General features: G+C 46.2%; 1 protein-coding gene across 1 annotated transcript in view; it reads right to left on the reverse strand.

Moving 5' to 3' along the window:
- Positions 1–13,423, reverse strand: part of LRIG1 (leucine rich repeats and immunoglobulin like domains 1) — a 92,420-nt gene that overhangs the window by 47,661 nt on the left and 31,336 nt on the right. Inside the window, 2 exon segments of the mRNA XM_075713566.1 lie at positions 2,145–2,219; positions 7,142–7,213. Of these exon segments, the coding sequence (XP_075569681.1) occupies positions 2,145–2,219; positions 7,142–7,213 (147 nt within the window).

Consider the following 13,423-nt stretch of genomic DNA (forward strand, 5'->3'; position numbering starts at 1 on the left):
CTAAACAATGAGATCCTTCTTGCAGAGGTATGACAGCAGCATTACAAATCCCACTATCAGAGTTATTTATGTGTAGCAGCTGAGGAAAGCAATACAGATTTCTGGAAAGCGATACTAAGCAGGTCTGTTTAGAATACCGTCCTTTTATCATTTGGCTTTGTACCTTCCCCTTCCTTCTGCACCACTCTGAAATTTCAGAGGAGCCGTAAATCTACTGCCTTCCACCAGTCATTATTCCTCCTTTCCAAACCGCTTATTTCATTTCAGGAATAAAAAAACCAAAGCTCTAGCAATTTGGTCCTTTGCCAACGGCTAAATTAATAGCAAAAATAACAACAGGGGCTTGTGAAACTTGGATCATTTATAGACTTCGTGAGAAAGAAAAGCCGATTTGGGGGGCCTAAAACTATATTCTAGATGGTAAATTGTATGCAAGCTTTCCAACCATAAATCAGATTTCTGGAGTTTTTTAAATCCCAATGCATAACACACTGGGTTATGCGGCAGCCTGGTAAGCTCAGTTCAAGTGGCAGGCAGATGGCCTCTCACATCAGGGGATCGTGCCTTAAACAAGGGACCCTGCTTGGAGGGAGCTACCGCCCTGCTCTGCAGCCAGCAGCCCCCAGATCACGCATCCAGACTTCGCATGTGGTCACGCAAGCTGGGAGAGGCTGCGGCAGGAGGCAGAAATCAAACAAGCCGGTTTCACACCAACTGCATGTGACACATTAGACAGGTCTGATAACTGCAGAGACACAAGCCACCCCTCCACCCAGGAGGTGAAGTGGTTACTTACGCATTTAACAGAGACACTTGCTGGATCCGGCACCGATGATAGCAGAGGAGCACTTTGGCTCTTCATAAGCTCTGTAGGAACACGGTATACCCAAGAACCAGATCAAAGGCACCGTATCTCAAAACAAAAGCTAAACTCACTTCACACCAGGAGTGAGATATGGACACCAATTTGAAGCTAAGATCCCCAAACTGAGTTAAGGGAGGAGTTCTGCTTTGCATATTTTAACACCACCTAATGGAAGAGCAGGAACAGTGCCAATTCATTTCACTCAACTCTGTCCTTGATTTAAGTAACAGGAATGTACTTTTAGTCAACAGATCAAGGTTGCCTCTGAGTAAGACTGAGCCTTTGGAGCACGAGAGGCCAATCACCTGGTGGTACGAACATGGGCATTTTCCACTACAAGAAGCAAATCCATGGCAAATACGGGCACCTGCCTGCAGGTGTACCCTGCAAGGCCACATGTGCTGGAAGTCATCGCTTGAGCTGCTCAGGCACTTTGCTGGAGTCCATGTTAGCTATAACCACTTCCCCTTCCCAGGAACTTGGGAGGTATCATGCATACCTCAGCAAAATTCCTTCTTGCTGTGCATTACAAGCAGACACATGCAAAAATAATTTTAGAAATCCACACTCTTAAGGTACTAAGAAGTTTGATATTACAATGTCTTTATTCCCTTCAGCAGCGTCCCCAACCCGAGATCCTCAGTGGCAGATACACAAGGGCTCTCAGGTGTCTAACACTTCTGCAGGCACCTGAACTACCAAAGTTAGGAACTTCAAAGCTTCTGCAGATCTAGCCTTACAATCACCAGTCACTCCCTCAAAAGAAAAAAGAAAAAAGAAAAAGAAAAAAAGAAGTTGAAAGAGACCATAAAAACAACTCTGGAATGAGTTCCCTGAAAGATTAAGATGTGAATAGTCTCTGGCTTTAAGAGAAAAGAAATGGTCAAAACAGGGCCAGGGAAAAAACAAAATCAAACAAAAAAAAAATGAAAAGGTAAAATTATATACTCCTTTAATAGCACAAGTATGATATAACGGTTGAAACCCAAAGGTAGACAAGGAAAAAACCAATAATTTTACTCAATACGCAACTAACCTGTGGAGTTTACTGACATAAGCCACCACTGACCATAATCACAACATTAATTGAGCCCAACCTCATGCAAATCACGCAACTCCAGAAGATGTTTCTTAATTAAGGTGCCAACAAGCCTGATAATGAAATCTGAAGAGTCAGCAGAAGTGGGTGTGACACACACGAAACTCTCAGTTGGTAGCAGCCAAACCTACCCCACGAACAGCCCAGAGTCAAAAGCCGAGAAAGGCAGCGGTGACTTACAGGTGGAGGGAGCGGACACTGGAAGCAGCAGGTCCCAGGGAGGGAATGGCCGTCAGCTCGTTGTTGTTCAGTCGCCTGCAACAAACAGAAATTAACTGTTGAAGCAAACAGCCTAAAACCAAGCACGCAGGAGCAGGAGATGGCCACAGCACTTCCTTATCCAACCCCCCAACTCCCCAGGAACACTGACATTTTGGCAGGGGCCTCCATCTCAAGGGGTTTGTCTGCATCTTTCTGACAGTCCCACCTTGTCGTCCCAACCTAACCCTTTAATAAATGAGAGCCACCATAACCAGTCCCACAGTATCCTCTTTATAAAAGGAAGGCTTCCCCCCCCCCCCTCCCTCTTCCACCCACTCCCTTAAGCAAAGTCAAGCACCGTCAAGGAAGGCACTGTGCCACAACAGCCCTCCATCAGCCCAAGCTTCCACAGTCATCACGGAGCACCCACTGCCACGAGGCAGACGGGTCCCGCTGCCTCAGGACAATTAATTTAACTCCCTCCCCAAGCAGCCCCCACTCGCCCCTCCATGCCGGGCCAGGGCACGGGGGCCCAGCTGGGTGCCATGGCGGTGGGGAATGGCAGCCTCAGGCCTCCTCTCCACACCGGGCCCGGCTCTGGAAATCCCGCAAGGGCAGCCCCACAAAGCCAGCAACACACACACAAAACTGGTGCTGGGCACAGCAACACCACCAAAAACAGGTGACCTGCTCCAGCCGGCCGGCTGGGGAGCACCATGCAGCCCCCCAGGGCTAATGGCAATTGCAGACAGTGCCCCGCTCCTGGAAACCCCGGTACAAAAATGTCCCCTTCAATGGCCTAATGTTTGAAGTGTTTTTTCTGACTGAAAACAGATCCTTGCCATGTGACCGGCTCCTCCTCGGTTTAAAGAGCCCTTGTTTGTATGGTGAATTAGTCAATTAATTACTGTAACAGTCGCTTGTCTGGCTGCTTGAAAATTACCTAATTTCTTAGCCATCTTGCCCGCTCCCCCACCACCGCATGCTGAAGCAATTAAAGCCGGGCCCCTGCCAGGCCGGTGGGGCAGCACATGGCAGCTCCCCAGGACCCCCAGCCACCTCCCATCGGCTACTGCTCGAGGCAGAGCCTCGCTGGGTCTCTCTCCGCTGCCCGCCTTTAAATTCTTCCCCTTCTGCAGGGGCTCTGCAAGGGGATATCTCGGAAAAGATCGTGATTTGGGTGCAGGAAGCAGAGCACCCAGTAGCAGGCAGGGGAGCGTGGTGCAGCCGAGGCATGCTAAGCCGTAGGCACGAGTTGGGGCAATCCTAAATTATGGTGGGATTTTTTTTCCTTCCTTCTTCCCTTTAAAACTATTTTTGGCAGGTGGGAGAAGGCAGCAGTACATCCATCCCAGAACTTCCTTCTGAATCCTCTGAGAGCAGGCAAGATATTTGATTTCATGAGGAGTTCCAGGCTCTGTTGGGATAAAAGCTTTCCTCAGCCTTGGCTCTGCCTCTGACATTATACCCATACCTTAAAATGTAAGGGAAAATAGCCAGATGCATTGCAATTCGGCAAAGAGCTCCTCTTTGCAACTAAAAGCTCATTGTTACTCATATTATAGCAAAGTCTAGAGCTTTCAAAGGTACAAAGCAAGCTGGAAAGAGCATTGAAATGCTTATATTTGTGCTTCGGTTTCATTAACATCCAACTGAGCATCTTTTGGAAAGGCATGGGAGAAGAAGGATAATTAGGCCTACCCTCCGCTAGCCTGGGTCAGCTCTGGTTAAGCAGCCCTGACACCGACCGGCATGTAACAACTGGTAAAACCCTCCTCTGACATAAGTGTGATTTTCATATATCAGCCTCCTGTCAGGTCAGAAGTCAGTCAGAAGTGGTTCTCCCACCTCATTTTCTGTCTTGGCTCACAGGCACCAGTCGCCGATGCAGAGGAGACAGCCAAGCTCAGCATTTGCCTGGGATTTCTCTCTCATCTTCCCCTTCCCCCATGTAAAGGGGGAGGGAAAAAAAAAGCAAAACCACCCCAAAACAGAACAGCCAGGCTCAACAAATTTAAACTTTCGGTCTCCTTTCTCCTCCCCAGCCCTCCCCTTTGACAACAAACCTGCTGCCTCTGGATGCTAAGGCAGAGGAGCAGCATGGCCACCTGTATAAAATATTTACAGTCCAGTTGCCAGGCTGGTGTCAAGCTGAAATGGAGCCTGCTCAAAAATAGCACAGCTCTCCAGAGCTTTCGGCGAAAAGCACTTTACTAAAGTAAAAGGTGAGTTGTTTGGAGAGGAATTTTAGCACAGTTTCTACTTCTTTGTAACAAATGAGCTTTGAAAACCTGAGAGCCATGCAACCACCACTTTTGTGGATCCCATGATCCATATGACCTGAGGAAACCCCAGAAAGGACCACAGGGCCTACCCCTCCATCCCACCCTTTCCACCAAGGTACAAGAATGGGTGGACCCCAGGGGGCTGTCATTAGAGGGAGCCACCAAAGGGGATGAGAGAAAGCACCATTGTCCTGAAGGAAAGTCATGTCCCACTCCAGCCCCTACCACCTGAGCCTCCATCAGCACAAGCTACTTATTTTGGAGCATGCGGGATCACAGGGTTTCATATCACTTTGAGCCACTAAACTTCATCCCACAGAGACTTAAACCTAAGGGAAAAAAAAGCTTCTCAAAAAAACCCCACGAACAATTGACTAAACCCAAGGAAAGGGAAAAGCATAGGGTAAATACAGCTATTACATTATTGCAATCTCAGTAAAGCAAAACAGAGCATCCGAGATAAGCCGTGAAGTTTAAATCTTTTTGTTTGCAGATATTTTCTTAAAATCAAGGGAAAACAAAACATTTTCAAAATATATCACACTAATTATTCTCAGAGACACACACAGAGCTTTGAGCCTCATCTGCAATGCTCAGGAACCACAGGCACCGCGTTTGAAGCATCATGGGAGGTTTCAGGTCTTATCAATGCATCCATTATTTGGGGCAATCTCTTTCCCTGAGGGTGACTCGGTTTGCCCAGCACAGCGCGCACAGCAAAACATTGACTTGCTCTCAAGACGTGCCACAGCATGATGCTTATTTCATGAAATGTTTGTAAAGTGCTGAAAAAAAGAAAAGCTCAGAACAGAGATGCTCTGGCAGTACAGATGTGGTTCTCTGTGAAATGCAGTTTATTTCAGTGGTCTGTGGTTTAGCTGTTATTCAAAAGCAACCAAGATTGGTAGATAGCGCTTTTAATAGAGCTTCTCCCTCACACTTTCCAAGCCTGCCTTCCAGGCTCTGCTCCAGACCTCTGCCTCCCTTCCAGTCTCCCATTTCTGACTGCTCCCTCTCCCTCCTACTCACTCCTTTGCTCTCTCCCTTTTCCCTAACCCTGACTTTCTGACACAGCAAGCAGCTCTTATCTGCACCATTACTTCGCAGGCTGCATTACTTACCCCCATCTCCAACCCTGACATCTGGTTTTTAGCAGCTGACTGTTCAGTGCTAGGCTTGTCCTGCTCTTGACACGTGCAGCACTTTGCACAAGGGAGCTCCCTACCCAAGGAATCAGAAGCTATACACATTTCTCAGCCCCACACTCCCTGAAGTCACATGCCTTCAGGCACTTCCACAAATAAAAGCTATTGCTAAGCCACAATCATGTTAGGGTAATTCTAAAGTCTCATGGGATCAGGGCTGCAATTCTCTTCTTTAAGCACAGAGTAATTTAAGGCTTTCCACAGTTTAAAGAAAAGTTGAGAAAACAGATCCTATAGGCAGCGTTTTGCTGACCTGCATCACTTTCTCTCCCCGCCCTGACTGCTTTCTAGGTTGATCATGAGGACCTGATTTCAGAGCACTGCAGTCACTCCTGATGGATATTCCTCACTTAATCATGATCCCTAGCAAGTCCCTGCTATTAGTGTAAGCAGGGGAGCCAGGGCAATCGGGCCAGGGGGAGAGATGCTACATTAATCCCCATGGTCCAATCCTGCAGGCAGTCAGGCAGAACTCCCACTGCAGCAAACCCTTTTGCCTATTTAAGAATCACAGGATCTGGCCCCTCCACAAGCCCCAGAGCCAACACTTAATGAAAACAGACAGAGGATAAGAGAAAATGCACGATATACACAGAGCACAGTATTGTTTCTGAAAGGAAATGTTTTTTCAGTTTCCCATGAGGCATCAGTAGCTCTTCAAACAGAGCCCAAACCTCAAGCATGCCAGCGATTCAGCATTCAAACACGAGCTCATTACCTCAACCCACCGCTTGCAGTTTTAGTCACTTTCGGTTTTCAAAACCCAAAATCACAGCTCCAGGAATCACTAGCTGACAAGCACAGCTCCTCTGCAAGTGTAACTGCTGAGCATTTACACAGATCAGGAGCTAGGAAATCCTGTGATTCCCCCCCAAAAAGGTCCCTTTTACCAGCAACGGGGGTCTGGCACAGCCACTCAGAACCTTCAGCAGCTCCTTCTCTTCCCCCACTAAAGCAGAAGACAGCTCTGCTGTTTTAGCCTCTCCTAGCAGACTTCAATCAGAATTTGTTCTGGTTCCAAAAGGAGCACAAATGTCTGAGAGAGGAGGAGACACAGTTAAGTGCTTTGTTATCCACTACACTACACCTTTGTTTCCTGGGAGATTTGGGTTAGGTTGGCATCAGGTATCACAATCCAGGCTGTTCTGCCTTGCTTCAGGGTTATCCTTTCAGCAAAGAGCTTTGTGTGTATGTTCAGGTGTGTTAGCTGAACTGCTCCCTCAGAGCATTGCACAAGACTGAGGGAGGCAAACTCCAATGATTTCCAATAACAGCTATGTTGTTTTAATTGGGATGTTGTGTTCTGCTCATTGATTACTTAAAAAAAACCAGGTACAATACAGAGAAAAAACCTCCCCACCGAGTCAGATCTGCTCGTTCAAGTTAGCTAAAGGAAGGTACCGTCTTAGGAAAATATATACAATTTCTTCCTGGGCCACAAGTTGCCCTGGCAAAATACAATTAAAGCCTTTGAAAGAATACTTACACTTCCTGCAGGTTCGACAGCCCTGCAAAGGCAGAAGGATCAATCTCCGTCAGCTTGTTGTAGCTCAGGTTTCTGTTAAAATAGAAGACAGTGGGATCAGCATACTGCAGTTACCATGCTCAGCAAAATACAGTCATCTTAATTATTCTGGATTGCACTGGAAGGGTTTTTTTAAAAAAAATAAGAGCACTTAAACATGGCAGAGCAGCACTTTTCTGCTGAACACATGAGTAAGTTTCGTTCCATGAATGTTATCTAGCTCCCCCTAAGCTTTTTCCGCTTTTGCACTAGTGTGTTCTTAATTTGTCTTTATATTACACAATTACATTTATTATTCTTCTATTGGTTATTCACAACCACAAAACTAATCACAGATGAATAGGGTATTTCCTGACAAATTAAAGTCTGAACTGAAACAATCAACAAAACTTCTGCTAAATATTTTATAGCTATATTCACATGAAGTATTGTTATATACCACTGTCTGTTACATACAAAATATACACACATAGATACATACACTTACTATGTGTAAACAAAATATATTCTACATTTTCTAACAATATTATTAGTGTATCACTAAACGTTTTTTTAATCAGTGATTACAGCTTTCAGCCAGTCACACAGTAGTCCTCAACAACCCCAGCCAATGCTTTCCAACCACCCAACAGTCCAAGTCTAGATGATATTATAGCACTTCACTGACGGATGGCAAATAGGTTGCGCCGTATTATCTGGAAACGGCCCGGTGGGAAAGCAGACCTGCCTCGCAGGACGTCCCTATTTGGAAATACAGCCAGAGCTCAACATGCTTCTGGAAGGAACGCACTGCAAGGATTGCTAGGGACAAACAGACAAAATAATGCAAATAAAGTACCAGCTCCAAAAACCACAAGCAAGAGCTTTTGCCATGCTCTGCTGTAGCATCATACAGTGCAACCGCAAAGTCCCCCCTCCAAGACACGCGCTATCAGCACACCACGCACGACAGGTCAAACCTGCAGCTAGGGACTTACCGGGAGCGCACAGATCAATTAAGACCAAGTGACTAATGATGTGGAAATTAACCAGTGGCTTAATTAACGTGATGTATGCAGTGCTGGCATAGTTCCTCTGAGTGTGTAATCTAAAGAGGGAGGAGGCAAATTGATGGGTGGTAGCAGCAAAGCAACCGCAATAAGTTGTAAGGAAATAGTGAGGGGGACCTACTTTAATTTTACCCTGCTCCACACCCAGCTCTAGGATATTATCCTGGGTAAAATTCAACCCTCCTGTCTCCTCCGCAGGGAGGTTACACCCTCTTACTGCACCTCTGAACGTGACCCAAAAGATTCATGGCCTGATTTTAGATAAGCCCTCAAATATTCAGCTGCTTATTCAAACCACCAAGCCAGTCTGACTAGAAAACTGGCCAATCTTCCCCATTTTGTGTATTTTCTTTGTTTTAAAGCTGTGCCCACAGAACCCAAGCAGGTCTGGAGCCCAAACAGGTAAACAGGACCTAAATCACCGAGGCACCTACTGAACTTTTACCCATGCTACGTGACCCAAGAGCCAAGGGACGCAGAAAAAGGGCAGCTGCCAGAAGAGCCTAGACAGAGACCGGGTTTAATCACTCGTGCTAACCCACTGCACTTCGTGGCAATGCAAAGAGAAACCCAGGCCCACAGCAATGCTTACTAACACCAAGACTTGAAAGCCTACAAAGCTCACCAACTTCACATGATTAGCAGGAAGCGATAAACACCTCTTTCGAGCTAAAAAGCTATTATTGATCACTTGCCCTCCTACAATGCATTTATGGGAAGTCCTCAAAGCATTCCCCTGCACAAGGGAACCATTCGATAGTTCTCACACACACGCCATTCCCCATCATTTCAGAGCAGCCAGCTCTGAAGACGGCTCCTTGCATCTTGCCTGAAACATTCAATTCTTTGCCAATACCTGCTGTGAAAGAAGGCTCTACAAATCAACAGCATAAGCTGGCTCTTAACAGCATCTAGACTTGAAGCTACACAGGAGTGTAAAACCTAACCAAGCATCTAGTTTTAAAATATGCTGTCCTGTAAGCCCCTACTGTCTTTTAAAACACTCAAGAGACCTTTAAATCAATACCAGCCTACAGCAGATATCCATTTCACTATGAACTCAAAGGCATTTATCTAAATAAAAGTCAAACTGCAGTTTAAACTCCGAGTGCATTTGAAAGCCAAGTCCATATTCATCGCACAATTATGAATTAAAGTGCAATTTGCCCACAGATTACATTACTACTTTTTTTTTTTTAAAAACCACACAGCAAAATCAGGTTGGAGCTTGTCCCTGCCTGATGTACAGGCAAAAAGAGAAAATACAACAGGTAATGTCCTGTAGGCTCAACACAATAAAGATAAAGCAGACACAAAAATATTAGTGACAAACTGTGAAGGGGGAAATACAACCACAGTCATGACCGTGCATGAATCCATCTGTTTTAATGTATTTCTATGGCTTCTATTGCTGCAGATTTTTGCATTTCTTAAGGCAACATTTCTCCTCAAAACATTCCTCTGCAACAGGCTAAGAGGCCATTTTATGACCCACAATTTATGAGAATCACAGGCACCAAACTGATTATCCCTACTCTTGTCAAATGGAACAGATCCCTGGCTTAGCCAATGCTCAAGCACTGAGTGATCCGATATGAGCTTCGGAAGTTCAAAAGCGAGAAGACGAAGGTCTTAGTGAATTAAAGGATATCATGGCCATGGTTTAACATCACCCAACAGGACTTTCTGATTGTTACTGTCATTCGAGAAGTCTGACCACCCAAAGGCATTGCACAAGTAGCTGGCTCTTCAGAGAGCACAACCATATTTTGCCTACTCCAGCAACAGACAGACTTTCCGACGGTTGCTGCAGAAATACAGGTGAACCCCACTGTCTTGTATGCCAATGTCTTCAGTCCTCCACACACTACCCACTCCAGCTGCCAGCTACCCTTACCAAACACACAACATGCTGTTCAAAAGTCAGCGGGGAAACGGCAGCTAGAAATACAGGGTCAGTACAAAATAAACAGGAGACTTGAAATTAAATGGATACACCAAAATAAACAGTTTACTCAATTTCTTAGACTAGCTGCATTTTAACTTACATTAAAACACCCAGGAATTTCTAGCCTGAAGCATTAGCAATCAAAGGATGTGTTTCCCAGAACTCAGATCCCCTCACTAGACAGTATTTGGCATGCTAGTCGCAGCATGCAAATGGGAGAAAGAATTAACGTGCTCCAATAGATAGATCATTGGGACCGCGCGTCAGGAAACCTCCGTCTATTCCTGGCTCTCTTAATCTCCTGCTGGGTGACCGGGTCATGTCACATCACCTCTCCAGAGCTTTTGTTTCCACAGCCACCCTTTGTCTGTCTTGTCTATTTAGACTGTAAATAAAATTGAGGTAGGTATTGTCTCGGTTTGCCCAATGGTGATGAAATGAGGCCTCAATCTTGGTTGGGCTCCAGTAATGCAAATAAAGAAGGGAACTCAAAACTTGAGGTCATGGGTGCATATGACACTCCCCCACCACTAAGTATGGGTCCCAAACACGCAGCAGTGCACAAAGCGCTGCAGGGGCTGTAACATCCCCACCAGCTCGGCCTCTCCAGGCCAAGCAGACCAGCAATGCAGGCTGGATGGAGATGCCAAGTTTGGGGGCACAGCTGTCCTGTCACTGGGAACAGTCACATTTCTACTCTCCCATGGCACAGAATGCGTTCCCTCAAGGAGCCCCTTGGTCTGATGCCGTGCCGTAGTCCAATGGCTCACACCGAGCCAATGTTTCTACCATCAGTATTCTAAGATGTCGTCTTCAAAGAAAGAGTCCTCAACCCAAAGCCAAAACCCTGTCCTTTCCCAAATCAGCACTCCCCTAAACCATCTGAGATCTCAGCTTCTTGGCATCTCTTCGAAGTGGCAGCATCATCTACAGTGTTTTATATCAGTCCCAAGAGACCATGTCTTTGGTGTGCAGTCAGCCCATTTTGTGGCACCTGCATCTACATATAGCGTTAGCTGTGCCTGAGTGTGGGCATACCCACACCCTGAGAAGCAGGCAGGACACATGTTTCTGTTGTGTTACTCATGAGAGGATATTTTGATCCCTCCAAGGAATTCTGCTTTCTTTGCACAGTTGCAACAGACAACCTACATAAATCCTGGACAGGAGGAGCCTGGGCTGTAAGTTCAGGGGAGCATCCTACAAAGGTTCTACAGATAGCAGAGCGGACAGAGCAGAGCCACCACCAAGTGGCCCCTAAGGTTCAAATTGGTTTTTTCCCCCCTGTTAAATAGAACCTGGTCTGAGGTTTGGATTTTTTTTTTAAACTATATTTTGACTTAATGGCATGAGAAGTGCTCTGCACATTATTTATCCATTGCATACTTCAGGTCTTCCTTGTATTAGCCAATCCAACACCATAGGGTTTTTCCCCCCCTGTCACTAAGATGCCCATGATCAGGAACAGAGAGCATGTTAAATCAATATGGGAAGGGCCCTGTTCTGGCTACTCATCCATTCCAGTCTCTAAGAAAACCCTGTTTGCCTTTAGTTAGCATCGTGAAAATGGCACTGTGGATCACTGAACACTGCAGACTGAAAGGAAAGCCTTGTTAAACCAGGTACATAGCCTGCCTTGAAACCACCTCCCAGAAGTAATAATGCTGTCACATAAGGAGTCCTGCTTGCCAGTGAGGAGGGATCAGTCAGCTCCCTGAATCGTGAGATGCCAATCCCGCCTCCTTGGACAAGGTGTAGTGTCAACCAGGAGTTCATGTAGAAGTTTTGGCTCTGCTTTGGGAACTTGGCCAGTATGGAGAAAAGCCACCTCTCTTTTGAAGACAGAGGTGCCTGGCTGACTCACCAGACAAAGGAAGACAGACATGTGGCTCCTGGTTCTCTGCTCACCATGATGGCTGAATTCTGTTCAGCGAGGTGAACATTTCCGACCCTTACATCAAAACCATTTATCTGTCAGTGCAGAAGATTGTCAAAAGCGTTTCTGCACCTTTTGATGACAGGCATTGGAGAAGAGGAGGATGGCTCAAAGTTCTGCCACTGCCAACTGTGGCTTTCATTAAACACTTTGTCAACCATTGTCATAACACAACTTTTCACTGCTCCTGCACAAAAGGGAGCTGAGGGCCCAGAACAATTGAGCCCTGCAATAGAAATTCCTCTGGCTAATCTGTCGAAAGATAGCTGCCTAGTCCGCAGCTTACTGAATAGGCACCATCCTCTTCCCACATGTTTGTAGATGGCTTTACAGCGCTGGAATGGAGGCCCCATGCACACTTGATTGGGTATGAAAAGCATGGCTGCAGCTGAATTAGCTTGGGGATGGGGGCCAGGGGAACAAGAGGGGGAACATACTGCCCATGCTAGAAGTACACAGCTGGGCAGGGAAGAAAGCACGCTTGAATTTCTCTTTTAAACAAGCTTGTAAGCTCCCAGAGAGATAGCAGAGTCCCAGTAAGCAGTGACACAGGAGGCTTAACACTGAAGCACAAAGCAATCAAAGACTGCAAGGATTCAGGTGGTTATATGGACTATAAGGACAGAAACAAACAGCTTTAGGCCATTGGTTTTTTTCTTGTGCACAAGACAGGCCCTGAATCTACTCGGTTGAGGGAAGAGCGGCCAAACAGTTAGTGCCAGCTACCCACAGCAACATCTTCCCTTAAAAGGGATTTTTTTGGTTCCCCCTAAAATGAATGGCCACTAAATGGAGTTCATAAGCCACCACAGTGATGAAAGTCAGAAGAAGCTTTCACATACTAGATATGCAATCCTTAATTACCTTTGGAAGATTTTTTGCGGATTCCTTTGAAGTGGCTGATGCAGTGCCAGAAGCGGAAGCCTGGACTTGGGGAATCACTCACCCAACCCACCACCACCATTCCTGGGTTCCCTTTGAATCTGCCTGATAAACCGATAGAAAACCACAGATTCTTACACCCCTCGGCTCTCTTATCACCCTCACTTCTATTCAACTGCTCCCAAACTCAGCATAACAGGCCTACGGTCAGGAAGGACAAAGAACAGTAATACGTCTTTGCTGAAGGATACACTGAAGGGCTCTGCACCCACGCTACATCTTGTGGTTCAGCCAGCCTCAAGCACGAGTTCCCACGCTGCTGAGCAATATTCCAATGGTTGCACTGACTGGGCTGTGCAGCCTCTGGGATGCTCACATTTCTGGCATGCCCATGGCTGCATTAAGGAGCCCTCAATTTCCTTTGCAGT

Source organism: Pelecanus crispus, chromosome 7, assembly GCF_030463565.1.
Source record: "Pelecanus crispus isolate bPelCri1 chromosome 7, bPelCri1.pri, whole genome shotgun sequence".
NCBI classification, from domain to species: Eukaryota; Metazoa; Chordata; class Aves; order Pelecaniformes; family Pelecanidae; genus Pelecanus; species Pelecanus crispus.